Source organism: Panulirus ornatus, chromosome 38, assembly GCF_036320965.1.
Source record: "Panulirus ornatus isolate Po-2019 chromosome 38, ASM3632096v1, whole genome shotgun sequence".
NCBI classification, from domain to species: Eukaryota; Metazoa; Arthropoda; class Malacostraca; order Decapoda; family Palinuridae; genus Panulirus; species Panulirus ornatus.
In genome coordinates this window covers 1,794,828-1,816,661 of record NC_092261.1, presented here as the reverse complement: position 1 = coordinate 1,816,661, position 21,834 = coordinate 1,794,828, and the positions used below count along the sequence as shown (strand labels likewise).

The following is a 21,834-nucleotide window of genomic DNA, read 5'->3' as shown; positions in this document are numbered from 1 at the left end:
CTTTTAATCCCCCTGGAGGATCAGGAGGCCTCACAACGACCATCCACCACTGGATTCCTTCACTCCTACACACGAAGGTGACCATCTAGTGCCGCCTTTGTGGTCGCTGACTTTGACCCGTTACACGTAGTTTGTTTCGGTGTGACCATTGTGTGACGTCATTGATCTTGATCTGTTACAAGTCATTCGCCTGGTGTTGCCTCGCTAGATGTTGTTACGATGTGTTTCATAATGTTGTGTGGTTGTTTCCTCGAACCTGACGACATATAATCCCACTGCTTTTCTTATTCACCAGGTATACTCTTGTCCTCGGAAGCTCTCCAGCTGTGCTCTCAAGAAGTCACTAAACTGTCCAGAGTAGATCTTTATATTTATAAGTTTTAAGTTCGAGTGCGAGGTAAGTTCACACAGGCTTATCAGGCTTGGAACTTTGAGGATTTGTCCCGAGAGTAAGTTGTGACGTCGAATTCTTTTTACAACTTAGTGTTAAAGTTTACTGTATTCATTCTGCTTACCGTGTCCCCACAACTCCCTTGTCTCCCCCTGATAACATATCTCTGTCCTGCCTCCTCCCAGGTAAGGTGGTGACGTATGTGGAGTTCACAGTGGCCCACGCCTCCATGTTGACCATCCTGGCCATCTCGGTGGAGCGCTACCGCGCCATCTGTCACCCGCTCACCGCAGCCGCCACCTGCAGCAGGGCGCGTGCCACAGCCGCATGCGTCCTCGTTTGGATCCTTGCCACCTCCGTCACCAGGTCAGAGGTCACACAACTCCTGCAGAACAGGTCACGGGTCGCGGTAAAGGGTGCAGGTCCGATGGGACGAGAGTACATTGTTTATATACAGGTCCTCTAGGTATCTACACGAGATCAGACACAAGTTCTGCAGTTGCTTACAGGTCGGACGCAGGTCTTTCAGGTCACCCACAGGTTTTCCAGGTACATACGGGTCATTCATGCACACCTCACAGGTCACATGCGGGTCATTCATGCACACCTCACAGGTCACATACACAGTACAACTTTTATATGCATGAAGTTGGCATGTCCGTCCTCCTGGTACACCCAAGTGAGGTATACACAAGCAGGAGGTATGTACTTCCAGGTCCAGGTCATTATGGGTGATTCACACACCCCAGGTCCTGCAGGTCGCCTAGTAGAGACTCGCCTATCTAGAGAAAGTGACAGCCACTGCGAGTGCTGACGTATGTTCCTGGAAAGAACATCGAGCAAAATAGATTCAGCAGTTGCTCTTGCCCGCATACTTTATTTGAGATTCCATCGTTCCAGCTGCTGCAAGAATACTTGATCTAGCCTCCAGCAGAATGCCTCATGCACGGGAAATTGGATCCACCAGTGCATTATTATTTTTCTGTGTGGGATTTGATAGAAGGCAGATCAGTTCCACTTGCTGAGGGCCAAGTTAAGGTTCCTTCTGTTGGAGATATAAACGTCAGACTCACATCGTTGTTTGCTCCAGAATGTTGGGCTTTCCCGAAGAACCTGGAGGAAACTCTTGGAAAGCCAGTAAGAGTCTTCTCATTTCCCTCCAGAATTCTTCCCGTGTATTAAGAATCAAGGGAAAAAAAACAGACTGCAAGTCGCATTGCTAAGCGATCGTCACGAAACGGAGGCTCAGAACTGGAGGATGTACCGAGGCCAACACAGAAAGTTTCGATCTGATCGTGAAATTGGACCGAGTATCAGATTTCATGTGAAGCGAAGGAACGTCAAAGTTAAACGTTGATCGACTTCGATCTCCTTATGGAATTTGACACCAGTTTATGATGTGCCTGGCATCCTTCCTTATATGCCTTGCATGAAAGCCATTAGGCGTAGAAATAATGAAGAATGAAAAAAGTTTTCACAGAAATTTCAACTATTTACAAGACTCGAGTAGAAAGCTATAAAGGTCACTTGTAGAAATCAGATGTCTTCGCGGAGTTATAAGAAATTAATTTCCTTAAAGGCTTAGTTTTATATCACTATATCTAACAAGGTAAAAAGAAAATCCTGTTTTGTGGTAGAAGTATTTGACCGTCTTCAGAGGAATAGGCTAGGCCTACAAAACAGTCGAAAGGGAAAAGAAGAAACACCATGATCTTTCCCTCTGAGGAAAAGTTGCAAATTCCCAGGGATGTAAGCGGTCTGCCACATGAAGGTGTACGTGCCTCACGTTATTTGAAACAGCGGCCGAGGCTGAGACGGTACAGGCTGATTCCATCTTGAGACATTGGAGCTGTAAATATTTGCTCCTGGAATCAATAAACCCTCTAGAGAGAAAAATCTGGGAACCGAGATAATCCTCCTCAAACAGTGAGTCTTTGCAAGTAATCTCGAGTTGTAAGATGCGGAAGATTTCATTTTTGACATACTTTTGTCTATGTAAAGTGAAGGACGAATAAACAAAAGAGGAAGTTTCTCTGCTGATATTTGAACGTGTGTGACCTTACCTTGCGTTATTGTAGGGCTGCAAAACCTACATCTCCGGTCTTATCGCAGTGCCGAATGGGAAGTATAGATTCATTGTGACTAAAACCATATTTTATATACAAACGTGAGAGGTCGGAGTCGAACTCTAGGAGGGTCGGTCGTCCAATAACCTCTGCCACACAGCCACTGTCAACCTTATGTCTTTCAGCTTGTGTTAATCTTTTACTTAAGTGTGTATATATACATTATAGTTCTCATGTATTTATAAAATGTTCATAGATTATTCATGGAATCATGTGATAACATTAACCTTTTCTTCTGACATTAACCTTGGTAAGGTTCGTGTGAACACACTACTCAAGTGCAAGTGTTTGTCCACAGCCCGGTCATCGCCCTGACGGAGTACGGTTATGTCAAGTACATCGACGAGTCGCTAGTGCCAGTCTGCTACACGCGGGTGGACAAGCCCTGGGCCATGGTGAGTCCTCTGCTGGGTCATACATAGTGAGTCCCTTGTTGGACCACAGTGAGTCCTCTCATCCCCTGCTGAGCCATGGTGAGTACCCTGCTGGACCATAGTGAGTCCCCTCTTAGGCCGTGGCTATAGTGAATACCGTACCCTCTGTTGGGCCATGGTGAGTTCCCTACCCCCTGCTAGCCCATGATAAGTTACCTGTTGGATCATGAAGAGTCCCATATGATTTCACAAGTGTATGGTCGCACATGATGTGGAGTTTAAGCAATATATGGCGTAGTGTACATAACCATTAACAGGTGTTCTCCCTCCTTGACGTTTTCTGCTCCATCCAGGTGTTCAGTAACAGAGAGTCAATCACAAGTGTTCTCTGCTCTAGGTGTTTGTGGTGTCGTCCATGGTAGTGTTGTTCTTCCTGCCGCTGCTGGTGCTGGTCGTCCTTTACTGGCGCATCGCCAGACAACTGCTGCTCGAGGACAAACAATTGTGTAAGGACAAGCCCAACCCCAACCTCCAGGCTCGCAAACAGGTACGAACCACAGCGCATCTCTCTCCATGACTTGACCTGTTGATGCGCTTGGCTGTTAAGGGCGGTAGGCTATGTTTGTGTAATTACCATTTGTAATTATTAATTTGTATATTACGAGAAGAGAGTTTTACACTAGTAGGGTTCCATCTCTTGTGCTTTCTATACCATTAAGAAGACAAATTTAGGTTGCCGTCATTCAGTCAGCCTGCTTAGACCATTCCATCTGACACCTTTACACTATACCAATATTTCTTTACATTTTGCTTGACTAGCCTCTTCCGCAGCTTTTGATCGTGGCCTCTGGTTGTGCACCTCGTGAAGAACTGCTTATTGTTAACATCATCCAGTAGAAGTAGGAGCTTAATTACTGTTACCCCGTCCTCTTTCCTCCTGCAAGGGGGACAGCTGTGCGGCCCTCAACCTTTCATTGTAGCTCACTCTTCATATTTAAGGTACAACATTGGATTCTCTTTTTTGTGTTTCTTCAGGCGCGGTGATCAGAACTGAAAGGAATTATCGAACTTTGCATTGTTGTATGCTATATGAAGCAGGGCCCTTCCCCTGAACTAGAGGGTTTCTGCTGAACTAGAGCCCACCCCTTGAACTAGAGCCCATTCCTTAAACTAAAGTAAATGGTTAGTCAGGGTTGGGCGTACCAGCTGAACTTGTGTTGTTCGTGCTGCAGGTGGTGGTGATGCTGGGTACAGTGGTCGTGGTGTTCTTCGTGTGCCTCCTACCATACCGGGTTCTCAGCCTCTGGTTCATCTTCACCACCAAGGAGTCAGAACAGTCCCTGGGTCAGGTCAGTCTCTCCCTCCTACCTTATTTATTGGTCAGATCACCTTGTTCCCACGTGTATTGTGTGGCACAAGTCGTCGTATGTTCAACTTGGGAACACTGAACATCATGATATCCTGACGTTGAAGACATAATAAAACTTGCTCTGCGAGCTGAAATTCCTTGAAATACTTTCCTTTATTATCCTCTTTTGTGTATGTATGTGATACAACTTATTGTAGGGAATCAACAATTTCTCTTTAATTGCCCTTTTGCATTACCCCAGTTTAAAGGTTTGTGTATACCCAAGGAGATTGAAATTACTTTCTGTAGCGAATATAGTTAACACACTTACTCTACCCAAGTCTGAGGGTGTACCTGTGTCCAGACAAGATATACTAAAATGATCTACCTGTAAGTACAGTTGTGTACTGCTCGAGGCTGAATGTGTTGCTGGTACCTACAGGAGGGCTACTACAACCTGCTCTACGCTTTCCGGATCCTCGTCTACGTCAACTCGGCCATCAACCCAGTCCTCTACAACGTCACCTCCTCCAAGTTCCGCGGAGCCTTCTTCAGGTCCGAGCCTTGCTCACCTGCCACTTGTTCTTGTGTATATAGGTTAACCTTTTGCATGTGTCTCTATACACGTGTGTGTGTACGTATGTGCAGGTTTTAACAAACTTAGGGATTGCCCCCTGCAAGTGATTCCTCGTACTGTATCCCCTGTACTTATCTCTAGAAGTGATTCCTTGTCCTGTATCTCTAATGCTCCTCTCTGGTAGTGCGTCCTTGTACTGTATTCCTAATACTCATCTCTGGTAGTGCGTCCTTGATTTGTATCCCTAATACTCATCTCTGGTAGTGATTCCTTGTACTGTATCCCTTGTACTCACTTGTTACCAGTCAAGATCCTGTACACCAAGAAGTATTATCTTTGTGGTTAATTACTTTCCTTATGGTGCTAAAGAACTTTTACAGTGGTATGGATGTGTTGATCTCTTCGTCTGTATATCAAGATGGTATATCGAAGTTATAAAACATTGGGTGGAACCTCTCTCTGGAGGGTCTAGTCCGAGACCATATCTTAATTATTTACAACGGTCAGGCTTCGTGACGCTGTTGTATTATTGCAGGTTGGTAGGGGTGCGGCGGGGTGAGCAGTTGACATCGTCCCTCCACCAAACGGCCAATACCACCACCACCACCAGTAGCCTCAGCAAGCCACACCCTCCTTGGAGGAGTCAGAGACTACTAGTTCGATGCAGTTATACCTGTCTGAGGAGCAAAGGGGAGACGCGCCCCCTGGTGGATCGTCGACCGCCTAGCCCCGCCGTGTGGGGCAACACTAATCTGGCCCAGCAGCATAGCCCCGCCACCAGCCCCTTCCTGGCCAGGTCTTCCTGCACCCGTGACGCTGTCAGGGAGATCGAGAGCTTCGTCTAACCTCAGCTTCTCCATCCCTCACCCTACACGGATTGTTTTTATTTACCTCTGCAAGTCGCCACCTCATTCCTAGCCGATGCCCATCACAGTCCACTTCGATGTAATGGATCCTTTTTACAGGGAATAAAAGAAAATTATTCTGAGGTTGGCCAGCGAGTAAAAAACAAAAAAAAGTATACATAAAACTCCAGTTCTCTGAGCATGCGCGATAAAGCCCTCTTGCGACCAATCAGTGAACTTAGCATAGTACCTGGCCGTCCTACCTTTTTCTTTTTCCTCTAACAAAACAGCCAAAGCTGCATCAGGTTGCCCTCTTTCCGGCATTAATCAGAATCGTTGTCTAATCAAACAGGGAATAATCTCTTCAGCATCAAAGCAGAGTTTGTCACTCAGGAGGCGGCCTTAGACTACTTAGCCAATTACAGGTAAATGTAATCAGTTCCTGCCTGGTACTGTTGCAACTACGCTACTTTGACTAACCTGTCGTGAAGTTAGACAACCCTACAAGTTTTAGATTGACCAAACGAGTAAATTTGACTCCAGTAACCTAACGTAATGTGGCTAAGCAACATTTCCCAGCTACTTTGATCGAGATATAACCCTCACGATTAACAACCTTCACCATTAAGTCCTTAAGAACAACAGTGCGACCCTTGTGTATGGTCGTTGACCTGATCCTGAAGGGTCACGTTAAAGGTTAGGCCATCATACATAATGGTCGCATCGTCATGCTCAAAAGTCGAATCGTCGTGCTCAAGGGTCATATCGCCGTGCTCAAGAATCGTACCGTCATGTTCAAGGGTCGTACCGTCATATCTAAGGATCGAACCGTCGTGCTTAAGGGTTAACTCACCAGGGTCCTCTGTAAGGGCCGACGACCTCGATGACGTCCGCCCTCCTGACTGGCCGACACTAGTCAGTGACTGCAACTTGGGTGGATGGTGCTGGTTGTTCATCTCCCGAGTACCTTACTTTGTTGTTTTGATACGTGTACCGTGTTGCTGTGCCTGGATACTCGCACCTGAGTACCTTGCTGTGAGTGTTCTAATACGTGTACCGTGTATCTGTATCTGGGTGCTCTCAACTGATTACCTTACTGCAAGTGTTAAGTGTACCGTGTAGCTGTACCTGGATGCTGTTACGACACAATTAACAGGACAAGGTAAACTGAACCACAAATTATGATGCATAAAAGTATAATCAATGAACAACGTATTTACAATAACAATTTACTTGGGTACAAGAAAACCAATTATCTGAGCCATATAAAGAAGCATTATAACATAACGAAAGTATCTATAAAAACGGGCAAAATGCTGTAATACCTTACTGTGTGGGTGTTCTGATACGTTCCCCGTGTCGCTGTACCTGGATGCTTGTGCCATTTCCTCTTAAACTTGTCGGTTAATGATGGATAATGACAAATAAAACATACTGTTGCAGAGTTATTTATTGATCCTTCATCATATGTAAATCCATTCACCTACTTATCCCCACTATTTAAGTCGTTAGAAACTTATAGGAAAAAATGGTAACTAAACCATCAAAAAGTCTACCCTGTACTGCCTTCTCTTTGTGTCTGGTTTAGTGATGGGATTTTGGGGACCAATACCAACTGGCAGTGGACCAGCCTGGTCCATGTGCATCTTTGACAACAGACTAGTCTGGTACTGTAGAGATGATGCTACACCCATTATACATCTATGACTGAGGGACCTTGACAACATATCACATGGCCGCAGACAACCGATAACACGTCCCTACCAATCACTAACAAGGACTCCTGCCAACCGCTGACAAAGGTTGCATTTCACCACTTAATCCTTTACTATGTCTTTTTCTTTAAAAAAAAAAAAAAAGGTTATTATCTTAGGTATATAACAGATCACCGGAATTAAATGTCTGACAATCAAGCATATACGAAACTTACATAAACTAATGTGAAGTACTTATTTCCCCTTTGCTTACGGGTAAGTATCTGGTCTAGAACTGGTCTGTAGTATTTGTCTGAACATTCTCAACATCCAGCTGCTAATTCAAAAATTGCGTGATTTCCGAATATCATCTCACGTGTAGATCTGTGCTGGATTCCACCACTGACAGACGCCAATCTGTTCGGTAACAAAACATCTGTTATCTACAGCATCTAAACTTCAAGAATGGGTATAGTTGGTTGGGTGCTTATTGGGTCTAAAACAAAGAACTCGACAGAATATTTTTTCTTAGACTTCCAACTGACAGCAGCTACTCTACTTTCCCAATGGGCATATCTTAGTAGAACGCCACATGTACATCACTACCACAAGGCTTTAACTGTTTATCCGACTAATGTGTTGAAGAATAACACTCATGCTGGCGAAGCAGTCGACTCGAAAAACTTCACCTTCTTACCGTCTATCTCTATGGACGTCATGGTGGCCTTGTCGCTGCTCGTGTTGAAAGCTGCACATAATATACATTGAGGTCGTCTTCTGCGTTTGTATCCTCTTGAATACCACCAACCATATTTCTCCTAGGAGCACTGTCTGATTTTGATGTGCATTCATTTGCCAAGTGTTCTTGAACTTGCTGGGCATTCTTCCTTCTTCCAAATATGCTTGTTGCAACACAACTTGCATATCCTCATGGGAGTGTCCAAGTGTGATCCTCAAGTTAGATGTCTTCCTTTGTCTTCATGGGTTTCTTCAGTCACCTTGTTGACAGCTTTCGGTCCTTCATCATGAAATAATATCATCCGCTTCCTTGATGTTTTGTGTCAAATTTTGACAGCTGCATCAATTATTAAGTTAATCTCTTTAAAGACTCTCCGAAGAGTTATTTGTGCATCCAAACACTAACTGGTCTCTCATCTCATTCTCTATCTGATCTTCACATTTCTTACTTGTAATCCTGAGTCTGGTTATAAATGAACCTTGAGATTCACTTGTTTGTTGCACACATTTCGAAATTTATAAATGTTAGCTAAAGTATTTTTCTTTGAGACAAAATGTGCAACAACTCTGGCAAGTACAATCTGTAGCGCAGTAGCTGGGTTAGGCTGGTTATCTACTGGTGCTGGGAACCCAAATTAATTATACCTGTCAAGTAATCCATATTGACCCAATGTTAAATGTACTGCTACATTCTCCTTATCAGCTTTCTTTTTAAAACCTGCTGTCAGGGTATAAAGGTTATCTGTTTTGCTTACAGGTCTTCCAAGCTTGTTCACTGTCACCTTTTAGGCTTATAGTCGTGGATGGAGTTGTTCAACTGCCACTGCACATCATCACGTCGCCGTTTTTTTTTTTCTTTTTTTCTCAGATCACTGGAAAAGGAGCTTGTGTCTTTTCCTGTGGTCAGACTTAACATTTCGGAGTAGAAAACGAAATTTACTTACGTTAACTCTCTCTCTCTCTCTCTCTCTCTCCCCCCCCCCCCCCCCCCAGTAAAACGTCGCTTTTATTATTGTGCTTGTCAACAGAACAGCTGCTTACTCATAGAAAACGGTTATGATAAACTGTAATAAACATGAATATTGTTACATTTCTCAGATTGTTCATTCAAGGGAAGAATTACTTGCTGGTATTCATTGCAGATTTATAGATAGAAGTGTATATTTATCATTTACTTATAAAGTTCGATGAAGGGAAATGAATAAAATACAGCAAAATAACCTCAGAAGCAAAATGACGGCAAAAGACAAAATATTTTCTGGCAGATAGGGGTCCCTTCCTTTCATAATGATTATGGCCCTCACTGGATATCAGTCTAACGCCGCCTTTGAATAGCTGTATTTCCTGATATCAACCTAAACCCTTAGTACTGATAAAACCATACTGAACTTCATCTGTTCTATACAGCAGGATAAAAACAATGGTAACGTAGAGGTTGAATCCGAATAAACTCAAAGGAAACAAAAACAGAGACGCTAGGATTGTGTTTATTTCTCGAGATCTTAGGGTAACTATACATTTGCAATTAGAAGTATTGATTTATCTAATACTTTTTCTTTTCTGGTCTAATCTGAATAATCGTCAGAAAAAAATAATGAAGAGGCTGCAGGTATGAATTGTTAGAATTCAGGTTAGGTTATCACTACAGCCGAAAACAATTGTATCAGATGTATAAACAAAGTGAAATCTATGACAAGACCACAATCATCTTGTAGCAGAATACTGAGGGTGCAATTGTACAGGATAACCAGAGAGCCAGATACAGAAAAATCTTACAGCAGGTACTATACCTACATTTGTCATATCATAATCAATACCAGTTGCATTAAAAATATGATGATATATTCTAGTCAGTTTTTTTATCATTTGTATCCAAAAAGCGAATAAACTCTCTACTTATGTTTATCTATCTTTCTCATAATCCCATTTAGATTTTCTGCTTCTAATACAATACTTTTGATATTAATACTAATAATTTATGTTATATTCTATGCCTGTTTCATATGATTATATATCCTGATTATCGTGTCTTACCCCTCAGCATTGTCACAATGTTTACAAGAAAGTATAAGTAAATGAGCATGAAAGAAATTACGATCGAACAACAATCAAGTAATCTCAATACTTTATATGTCGAATTGTGTCGTAAGTTCCGATAGTATTTTACAACTTCAAAACCGCCGTCTATACCCTGCTGATGTGACAGTAAACCTTCCCTGTAAGGTATGAATTGAGCACATTAACATTAATTCATAAGTTTTCATATAGTGTCAGTGATCCTTATATAACATTTACGTCAGTCTTATTTTTTTTTTTGGATCAGTAGGACAAATATAATGGTGGTCATCAAAGATTTTGTAAGGAAAAAATGGAAAGACCCTTGTCACTTCATGTGTATGGAGTGGGATTAGCATTACAGTGCTTTACCCTTTTTTTTTCTTCATAAAAGAGTAGTTTCATTGGTAATGGTTTATGATATACTGTAGACACAGCATAGAAATGGTATATGGCTGAGGTTGAAAAGCAGATTGATAGACCAGACAGTTGAAGTGAATTAGGTGATTGTCAAGAAATCCCACGGTAATAGAGACGATAGTGGGAAGGGTTGTGAAGATCAGGAACATTGTAGAGAAGATTAATTTAGAAATAGGTGAGATACTCTAGGAATCACCATCAACATGGAAGCCACATCTAACGTCCTTAGAACCTGAAATCCATATATTTTGTTTATTGAAAGATATAAGATTGTTATGGTTTCGTGTACATATATATATCGTTGCTGGGACGTTTGTTTGCTGTGTGGGTATGCTTACATACAAGTTAGTATAACGAGTATTAGATGCTTCATGCAATTATTATTCACTTTTAGTGAATGTTTATCACAGTACGTTTGGGTGGAATAACTACTATTGATTGGTAAGAAGCACCCATGATTGAGCATAACGCCATCTGCCAGAAACATAACAAGCTAACGATACACTAAACAGCTGGTGTGCTCTACTCAGCCTCCCTGGAGGCATTTGTTCTTTATATTTCAGTTAAGGCCCAACCTTGATGTTGACTTTTGTCCATGACTGGAGCCTTTAACATAAAAAAAAAAGGTCACATTAATGTTAGCATATTTCACTATAAATCTTGGCTGTTAGGGGAAGGTAGGTGAGATTTTTATGGATTTTGTATATTTGTGTAAGTGTTTCATCTTCTTTTATGTTAATTCACTCCCCCCTTCCAGTTACCCTGATCATCATAGGTTTACCCACTGTCACCTATATATTATCACAGAATAAGAACAGATTGTTCCAAATTATGCAGTGCACTTCTGAGTCACTTATACCAGGCATAAGGTATGCATTGATGCCAGTTTTTCTTGTTGATAAAGACAGAGAAACAGGCTAAACTTGTACTCTTCTGAAAGTTGCTGCAGTTATCAAGAAATAGGCAAATTTTTCTTGGATATTTTGTATTTTTACCAAATGTAATGGTAATGTTTTACAGTACTGAAGAAATGGCACAAATCTAATTGTGCAGTATGATTGACATTTTTTGCAATAGTAATTTGATAAGATATTACACAACTCAGGCAACAAAATGCTTATTCAGTTTTCATCAGAGGCAAAAAAAATAAAAAGATGCTCATTATCTTTTAAAAAACAGACTAAAAACAATACTCCTCATGGAAAGTTTTGTTGGGCTTGGATGTGGAAAGGGAGCTGTGGTTTCGGTGCATTATACATGACAGCTAGAGACTGAGTGTGAATGAATGTGGCCATTTTTGTCTTTTTCTAGTGCTACCTTGTACGCGTGCGGGGGGAGGGGGGGTGTGTGTGTCATTTCATGCGTGGCGGGATGGCAACGGGAGTGAATAAAGGCAGCAAGTATGAATTATGTACATGTGTATATATGTATGTCTGTGTATGTGGGTGGGTTGGGCCATTCTTTTGTCTGTTTCCTTGTGCTACCTTGCTAATGCGGGAGATAGCGACAAAGTATGATAAATAGATATACATATATATATGCCATCGCATATGGCCATAACACATTAACGTGCTGTTAGTGGACCGAACTAGGGCATGTGAAACATCTGCGGAAAGGTCTGTGGGGCGTGGATGTGGATAGGGAGCCCTGGTTTCGATGCATTGCACATGACAGGTAGAGACTTGAGTGTGAAAGAATGTGTCCTTTTTGTCTGTTTTCCTGGCGTTGCCTCGCTGAAGCAGAGGGTAGTGATGCTGTCTCCTGTGGGGTGGGGTAGTGCTGGGAATGGATAAAGGCAGGCAATTATGAATATGTACATGTGTATATATGTATATATCTGTGTATGTGTACATATACATGCATATGTTTATATGTATATATGCATGTATGGGTGTTTATCTATATACGTGTGTATATGGGTGGATGGGCCATTCTTCATCTGTTTCCTGGCGCTATGGCACTGATGCAGGAAATAGTGATTAAGTATAATGAATATAAATGAATAAGAAAAGCTTTGTATATATAACTTCCAAGTCATAAGTGAATACACCAGAGATAAGCTTTGTATATGATTACCAATCATAAGTGAATACACCAAAGATATTTATTTGATAGATTACCTTAGGTGTTACTGGACTTCACTTGAAGAAGGTTCTACTATGAGTGAAAGTCACCTTTGGTATGGCTATGTCATAGGAGTACAGGCTCATCACAGACATCACTATGGAATCCATCGTTGCCCTGATAGTAGAAGCAAAGTAGCCTTGAAACTGCAGGTACTCTTGTAAAGATGCCCTGGGTAACACCAGGACTTTATTTTAGAAAGTGTTCCTGAGTAATTATAAGAACAAATAGGTAAAGATTACCCGGTGATGATTTCAAATTGTTTATTCTTCTTTAACTTCACAATATCCCGTTGCTTCCAGGGCCTGCCCACCTTCATTGAATCACTCTTGTTTTTGTAGATGATAAACAAAGATAACCATATTTCCTCAAGTTTCTTTAATTTATTACATATTTAACACACAAAATATAATGTTGATTTAGCTTGTGTAAGCAAGGATAGTTTTGATAATTTTTGTCTTTTAACCCTGCATTTTACCCATGTCTAACAGGTGTCTTTCTGTATTCTGCCTGTTGATCAGTGTCATAGTAATGATTATTTCTTTCACAGTTTTTATTCAACAATGACATCCACTGTCTTCAAAGAATTCCAGGAGGATGGTGAGTATTCATCATGTTTAGATTTTTCACCTGGATGAGTAGCCATCTGTGTGTCTTTCTAGCAATTTCAACAAATGATAAGTTGAATTAATTAGAGGGAAGGAGCTATCAAATTAACGAAGAAGTCAGATTATCAGTGGTCCCTGTAAGAAAAAATAATGAAGCATTTTCCATGTATGTGTAGAATAAACAGTTTTACAGTATGGAGAAGGAGTTCTACAGTTTTTAGACTCTCATCTCTTGAACTTAATTTATTGTCATACAGCTTTTTAAACTTCTGTTCACTGTCTGCATTCACAGTTTCATCTCTCAGCTTGTTCCATTCATTCACAACTCTGAGCTATAGAAGTACCATTATCTATAATATCTTTTCTTACAAGTTTATGGCTTTCCTTGTGAGTTTGCTGGCACACATTCACATACCAGCCAGTTGATGACTTGGATGCAGTCCCCTGTATGTGCTGTAGTAGGCAGCCATCAGCCAAGGAGATTCTACTGCTAATGTCAGCCTGGGTATCAGGAGATTTTGTGATGTCTTTGCAATTAGCCATCACTTCAGTAGCTATCAAGTTTTTCTCTTTTGGCCCAGGTAGCTGTCTTTTCTTTCTACCTCATCCACAGTGTTGGCTACTGTCATTCATTCCACAAACATGAAGTCCATTCATCTCACACATAACACTTGACATGTGACCCACATGACTTGTTCTTTGTAATTCTAGATTTTCTACTAGTGATTGCTTTGTGCTAGCCTTGCCATTTGGCAAAATCTTGTCATAGGAATTCGCAAGGAAGTAAGTACACCCTTTGACATATTCCCTGGCATTTCTGAAAGTCCCACAGTCAGCCAGCACTTGCCAAAAATTTTTAAAGGCCAAGTGAGCAGCTAGTTGGTCTGTGGCAGATTGGATCTTCATGCCTCATATGGGAACTCATTGCTATGTAAACCACTTTTTTTACTTTTGTAGTTCAGATCTCTACCATCCTCTGAAGCTGGCACTTTTCCTCCATTCATCTGTGCTTCTGCATGTAGACCTTCAACTTGTCTTGCCAGTTTTTTTATGTTGTGAACATTTTCATGCCAGCGCCCAAACTCTACTGTGATCTAGTACAGTGTTGACCCGGCATTGAAGTGTTTATGGGCAGTCAACATCTCCGTAGGTGTAAGGCTCTTGTGTATCATCCTGACAAGTGCTTGAAAGAGCTAAACGGTATGTTTCTGATCACTAGCTCAAACAAAATGTGAAATAGCAAAAGTTTAAACATAGATTACTGTATGAGATCACACATCCTACTAGCTCATGAAGGTGTGATGTTGCTGCTAACCTGAGACTTGAGAGATTATCTCAGCACACTTACGTAGGCCAGACAGTGGTCATATGACTAAGTGAAGGAAGTAAGGTTACAAGACTTTACAGTCAATCAGATACATGCACTGCAACTTTGGTCATTTTAGACAAAAAGGTTAAAGTCTTCATATTTGAATAAACTAAGTATTGAATTGGCTGGAGTAGCAATAATGAGGGTTTGTCATACTTAGGTTATTGCACACATCATTTTGTTTGTCAAAAACTTCAGAAAATTACAGTTATTGATGGACAGTTAAAAGAGTTGATACTGTAAGCAGAAACTTATTGCAAGGAGAATTTGAGAAATAGATAGAAAATGATAATGCCAGTAATGTACAGTAAATTTGTTCAAATGCTATAATGATTTTTTTTGTAATTATCCCAGATATTTACAGACTGAAACCAGACATGTGTAATTTACACAAGAGACCATACAGTTTACATAATTCATTATGGTTTATTTGCTTTCACCGAAATAGAGTTGGAATATATCTAGGGTGATTTGTGTTTTTTGAAGGGACAAATGGAAAGAGGTACTGCCTGCATTGTTACAGAGACATTAGTGACCCATATGGTGTAAGAGTATGCAGAGGATAGGGATGAAAAAGTATTTCCAGAGAAGGTTAGGAATTAGTTGAAAAGATGAGTTTGTGCTCTTTACAGACATAGGGATATAGGGAGACTGACTGATTTATATTTTAGGCTTTATGGATCACATGAAGAGGGTACTTAGGATGAGGTATATGTTAACAAGGGGAGTGTATCTTCATAAGTATGGCATCTATACTAATTAGAGGATGTTGTGCTCGTGTAACTTTTCTTCAGTCAGAGTCATATAACTGATTTTATGGTAAAGTCAAAAGAAAGTTTCTGGTGCCCAGAACCATTTTTACAGGACTCGTAATTTAGGAAAGCCTTTGTACACAAGCACATTTCTAAAGAATATAGCAGGCAGAAGATTTAGAATTGATCCACAGGTGTTATGCAGTCAAATTTTGGAGAGCTTACTTCTGGACAAAATACTACATGTAGATAGAGGGAATATCTTTCGTTCAGTATTAAATAACAGTGTTTACCCTCAGGTACATATGCACCATTCCTTGCTGATGACTTTGATGTCCAGAGCCATACTAGCCATCTTGTCCAGGGTGTGATCATTGCAGAACAGTTAAACAAGCTCACTTTGGGTATGTTTATTTTAGTGAAGAAATTATTTAGAATTTATCTCATTATTTTTAAGGTATTATAGTACTGATTATGAACTTAACATACCACAACTTCAGTGTGAAGGTATGTAGACAGAGAAATGTATTGTTTGGGGATGAATATTGTGTGCTTTTCTCATCCTCAGTCCTTATTTTTATTGCTAGTTGTATATCTAAATGGGATGCTATATTACTGTTGATACTGCAGTATTTAAAATTTTTTAGTGGTTTTGGATTGGATTAATATTGAAAAAAGCCATGTTGTTAATGGATTGCATAACCTTTGTTTAATGAATAACAGAATGTGAATGTAGACTTTAGTTATGTTTTTGTACAGCATGGTGGGTAGGAAACAGAATATGCCAATAGCATCATATGTGAACATTCCTGCAAGGTTTTGCAGTATGCTTATAGACAGCATTTTTGACAAGGACCTGAAGATATCATTTTGCATTTTGTTACTACTTTCTCTGATGTAGAATAGCCCTAAGCCTTCTTTTTGAGTGAAGTATCATGATATTTGTATGTGCTGGGATTGGTCAGGGAATCCAGCTATTTTACATATCTACTCTTGACCTGTTTGTATTAAGTTTGATGTTACTGAGAAATCTTTATCAATCAACAACAGGAATTAATCGACTGGAGCGTGAGATAGAAAGCCAAGTAGGGAGCCATTATGAGGATCTCTTGTCTCAGGCCACAGGAGTGGAGACCCTTGAAGATGTACTTAATACCATGCACACCAGAATCCAGGTGGGAACTATAGCTTTCACATTTGTTCTTTTGCTAAATTGTGCCTCAGGTATATACTTATTCATAGGTCATACATGGTGGGGAGGGGGGGTGAATTGGAGCGATGTGGTATACCGGGGTTGACGTGCTGTCGGTGGATTGAATCAAGGCATGTGAAGCGTCTGGGGTAAACCATGGAAAGCTGTGTAGGTATGTATATTTGCGTGTGTGGACGTATGTATATACATGTGTATGGGGATGGGTTGGGCCATTTCTTTCGTCTGTTTCCTTGCGCTACCTCGCAAACGCGGGACACAGCGACAAAGCAAAAAAAAAGAAAAAAAAAGGTCATACATATTCCAGTTGTAATAGATTTTTTTTCTTTGAGATTTATTCTTATACAGTTGTGAATAATAAAACCAATTTAGTTAGAAACAAATCCCAAAATCAACTTTCTCAGCCTATTCATTTTGAGATACATGGTGTTCTCCCTGTCAGTATACTCATTCATCCATGCATAGTTATGGAAATATATCCATTAACTTGACTCTGCAGTCGCAACTCATTCTAAATAATGGATTTTCATCAGATGTGAAGAGGGCATTAGTTTCGTGGATCCTTATGATAAGTTTGAAGATGGAACTAAATTATGCATGTAAACAAACTCCTGTACATATTTCCAGAGCTTAGTTTTTTATCTTTAACTTTGCTTAATGTTGTTGCATGTGGGTCATACTTTTTAGAATTAGTTGTTATCAATCCTTAGTTAATGGTTTAGATGTTATCCAAATCATGCCTATATATAAACATCCATATGTCTGTCCTGAACTTTCCTTTCTAAACAAGACTTGACCAGTCTTGGTCAAGGTATTAATTCCATCAGTCTTATCTCCAAATATTTGTATTCCTTAAGTTAGTATACAGTTACTTACTTTTCAGAATCACGCTGTGTTAAGATCAACTTGTTAAGGTAATGAATTTCTTCAGTCCTCATCTCATTCTAAAGATGAAGTGGAATTTTTATCCATATAAATGGTTACAGTGTGTATATGCCACTAATTAATTTTTTGATTATATCTTAGGTTCAGATGTAGGTTTGGACCTATGATTCATTTGTATATTTGAATGTTCAAACAAAACTGATTTCCAAGCTATAACTATGCTAAATTATTGTATAATTTGATCAGTTTGCTTGGATTAAAAGTTTTATTAGTTGTGGCGGTAGTTTGAAAGGTGGTGCCAAATTGCATATTCATATTCATGCTGTTATAGATATCCAAGATTTTCATTTCTCTTAATTGCCATTGCTAAATCATAGATTTTGTTAAGTTTTGATGAGTTTACTGTTTCATGAAACCAAGTCTGTTTGGAGATGGAATGGCATTGCAGGTCTGCAGAGACATCCCATATTATTTATGATTACTCGCTTTGTTAATTAATCATATCAAGATTAGTTTGATTATTTGCTTTATTGACAATCAGTTTACATTTGAATATAGCTGTAAATTGGACATCCTTACATGTTAAAATCTAGTTTAGAGTTTTTTATCTTTATACATAATAGCTGTTTCCTGCATTAGCGAGGTAGTGCCAGGAAACAGACAAAGAATGGCCCATCCACTCATATACACATATGTGTACATATGTACATATGTTGGTTTTATCTTTCAGTATGAGAACACTCTCTTATTTTCTTTTGATTAGAAATATATGTAGTCCCTTTGGCATAGCTGTAGTTAGAATTGAAATAAAGATTATCACTTTTAGCCCACAAACAGTTGTTTTCTTAAAGCACATAAAGACTCAGGTTTCTGGTTATGTAGATATGGCTTGATGGAGATTAGTAACTTTCACTTTACCTCGTTAGTAGCCTTTTCATGACTCAGAATATTAGCATTTTTGTTAATCAATTATTGTACTCAGTTGGACAGCTTAGTTACCAATTTTTTTCTGTGTTGTATAGTTTCTTCAGTCAATTGTCATTTTTGTAGTATCTGTTTTCAGGAATGTAACTTGTTCTCTGTTGAATACTAACTTCTCTCTGAAAATTCAGACACTCTTGGCTGGGGTGGAGAGACTGAGAGTCAGAGTGGTTGAACCACATCAGAGAGTGGAAAGACACACTTTGGTTTTGGGTAGACTTCAGGCCACGTGTGAACTGCTAAGACGTGTTATCCGTTGTCTTATGCTGTCACAGAGGTTACAGCAGCAGCTGTCAAGTGAGCCCAGGGATATCACCAAGGCTGCTATCAGCCTCAGTGAACTTGGTAGGTAAACAAGAAAATTTTGTTTTACACACATTACTGACTACGTGTTCCCAAAACATAACAGTAAGGTAAGTATCTAAAACTGAATTACTGATTTTTCAGATACAGGACTCATCACGAGACAGTTGTTTTATTTTACATTTTGTGTACCGGTAGATAGATGAAAAGATCCAGTATGCATGTGTATTTTTTTAAAGCCTATATTACTTTTTTTTTTAAGGACAGGCTTATTTATCTCCCCAACAATTTTAGGCTGTTATGGGTTTTCTCTTTTCATATCTATTTTATTTTTCTATTATTATGCACGTAGTCCTGGACCTTACCTGAAATGTTCATTGCCTCAAGTGATTTCTCTTAATTTTTTTACTCCTTTATCATCCTTTCCTCCATTGATTGAATAAAATCTTATTTCAGGTTAGATATCATCCCATTTAATTATCACTTTAATGGGGCTATGCTGGTTGACACCAAGATTGGTCACAGGCATATGCACAAGCACTTTGTTGTCAATTAAAAAAAAAAAGAAGTCCTGGTGGGAAGAAATATCTGTAAGCCATAGGGTGTGCACGTTGAAAAACTGAAATATGCTTTTCCATTTCCTTCTTCCTTTACTTTAAAGCAAAAATTTGAGTAATAACATATACAGGGTTGAGATATTGATATTAATGGCAGCAAGTACAGTTAACTAGCAAATGTTAGATCCTTATCACTCAGTCCATAGTTGATGGTTGATTGGTACTGGGTATTCTGCTGTTTTTACTGAGTGAGGCAGGACACAAGTTTTCAGCTCTTACGTGCCACAGAATAGAGGGAATTCTCTTCTCATGAAAAAGTTATGGCCATTGCCATGTTACTGAATAAAGATAGTCAGAATAAAAGGATTGATTATAGCTATACTTATTTGCATTTTGTATTTTCTTACTTTCTGTGAATTTTAGAAACAGCTCAATATTTACTGTCAGTCTATTGGATGTTTTCAAGATTATTCATAATTTGTCAATTACAGATCATTTAGGTCGTGATGTGGATTTAACTGGATTGGAAGTGTTAGAGCGAGACCAGAGGTTAGTACGACAGGCTCGTTCAGATGTTGAAAAGCAAGCAGTTGTCATGATGGATCGTGGCATGGAGCTTCAAAACCAGACACAGGTGAATTAATAGGTTAAATACATGTGTAGTGTTATGATGAAAGTATGTACCAGTATATCTATGTTTTGTATCTTTCTCATGAATTGAATAGTTTTTATAGTGCATGGTATTTTTCTTTAAAGCTGTTACCATTGTGAGGCCTTAGTGTCATTCCACGAGTTTTTACCCAAATTTTCAATTGTCACTATTGCAAGATGTTGCTGTGTAAGCCATCACTGTTTAAGAGACAACTGTTCTATATCTTTTTCATCATTTTATTATATGTGATGATATGAATTCTTTTGAAAGGAGTCTCTGAATGCACTGAAGCATTTATTTCCTGAAACCAAAATATATTTTTGAGGAACTCAGATTATTGTATGACAACAACAAAAGTTTAGTCTTGTTTGGATGAGTTATATCTGATGCCTGTTCCCTTTGGGAACTCCCTTGAGGAGATAGCCAGAGTCTCCATAACTGGTAATTCCAGTGTTGCTTTTGAGCCTTTAGTTCTTCACTCTTAACAGGCCACTGGCAGAGGGCTACTCTAGTGCATTGTTTTTAAAGCCTCCTACTTAATGTTCCCACCAACTACTGTTAACTGATATGTTTACCTAATGTTTCAACATACTACTTCTACCTACTGCTTCCAGCTATGTACTCTTTCTACCTATTGTTTTTACCTTATGCATATATTCGGTGTTCCTACCCACTACTTCTATCCATCTATTGCTCCTACCATTTTGCCAAAAGGCAGAGCAAGCACATAGCATTCACCACAGAAAAATCTAGTTAGGAAGAATGAGTTGTGTGAGTTGAGTGCTGTCAAGTGTTATGTGTGACAAAGAGAAATTGTATGCTTGTGGACAGAATTCAAGCCATCCACGTGTGGGTAAGGCAGAAAGAAAAGACAGCTGCTTGGGTCACAGGAGTACAACATAACAACCACTGAAACTCTGGATCACTACCAAGCCAACACTGACCCTCCTAATACCCAGGCAGGCAGTACTAGTGTTGAACCTCCCAGGTTGATGAATTCTTTTGAAGCATCAGTTGACCACAGATGGGGATACATTTTGTTAGATTTGGTGGCTCTTTCTATTTCAACATATGTTTTTATTTTGGTAATGCATGTCCAAAGCCTAAAAACCTGTTGCTGTAAAATATGTAAATGTGTAAAAACAAAAAGTCTTAGTCATTGGAAGTTTTCATTTGTCTGACTGTGACCCAAAAGAGGTACTAGACATACCCATATTGAAATAGTCTGTTATCTCTGTGGCATAATTTTTGTATAGATTTTGTTCTAAGTTTGATAAATTTATGTGGAATTAGAAAAATCTTGGTTGGCCAAACAGATTAATTACATATTGTTTTTACTCTTTTTGAAAGCCATCAGTCTACATCAGTGTTCAGCCACATCCATATGGAGAACATATTTCTGGAAGTTTTCAGACCACATTTTAGATGATAAAGAATATGCTTATAACATTATGAGATGGTTCTCCAGGATGAAGTCCTGAACTGTAGAGAGTTGTGCATCACAAAAAATTTTCCTGGCTTTTTGAATTATATTTCAGTGTACTGTTTATTAGTGATTTCAGAGTACTGTAGAGGATTACAGTGCATCATCCCAAACCTCGATTGATTAGTGTGCAAGGGTGTTGGGAATGGGACATATTCTGGATTGTGGAAGAAAAACCTACTTCCTCCCACACCAGGACTGTTTGGTTTGGAGGTGGGGTTCATTTTGGGTTTTGAGAGAAAAATCATCAGTTAATCAAAATAATTCAACTAAATGTCCGCTACCAGGAATAGCCCCTTTTTTATATGTTTGTATAACATGGATAAAACCTGGAAACTAGTA

The 21,834-nt window shown here is 39.5% G+C and overlaps 2 protein-coding genes and 1 long non-coding RNA gene across 4 annotated transcripts in view; 2 read left to right on the top strand and 1 right to left on the bottom strand.

Moving 5' to 3' along the window:
• Positions 1-6,944, top strand: part of LOC139760776 (growth hormone secretagogue receptor type 1-like) — a 68,940-nt gene extending 61,996 nt beyond the window's left edge. For both annotated transcript variants that reach the window (XM_071684344.1, XM_071684343.1), the window contains exons 3-8: positions 577-757; positions 2,816-2,912; positions 3,289-3,438; positions 4,124-4,240; positions 4,682-4,794; positions 5,352-6,944. In XM_071684344.1, the coding sequence (XP_071540445.1) occupies positions 577-757; positions 2,816-2,912; positions 3,289-3,438; positions 4,124-4,240; positions 4,682-4,794; positions 5,352-5,661 (968 nt within the window). In that variant the 3' untranslated portion in view covers positions 5,662-6,944. The remainder of the gene's footprint in view (positions 1-576; positions 758-2,815; positions 2,913-3,288; positions 3,439-4,123; positions 4,241-4,681; positions 4,795-5,351) is intronic.
• A 563-nt stretch (positions 6,945-7,507) lies between these two features.
• On the bottom strand, positions 7,508-9,082 carry LOC139760777 (uncharacterized). The gene is made up of 2 exons (XR_011715406.1): positions 8,053-9,082; positions 7,508-7,772 (listed from the first exon to the last, which is right to left on the bottom strand). It is a non-coding gene; the product is annotated as an uncharacterized lncRNA (long non-coding RNA).
• Positions 9,083-10,244: 1,162 nt separating this feature from the next.
• Positions 10,245-21,834, top strand: part of fws (four way stop) — a 42,092-nt gene continuing 30,502 nt past the window's right edge. Inside the window, exons 1-6 of the mRNA XM_071684340.1 lie at positions 10,245-10,316; positions 13,243-13,292; positions 15,721-15,825; positions 16,472-16,596; positions 18,629-18,842; positions 19,849-19,991. Of these exons, the coding sequence (XP_071540441.1) occupies positions 13,256-13,292; positions 15,721-15,825; positions 16,472-16,596; positions 18,629-18,842; positions 19,849-19,991 (624 nt within the window). The 5' untranslated portion in view covers positions 10,245-10,316; positions 13,243-13,255. The remainder of the gene's footprint in view (positions 10,317-13,242; positions 13,293-15,720; positions 15,826-16,471; positions 16,597-18,628; positions 18,843-19,848; positions 19,992-21,834) is intronic.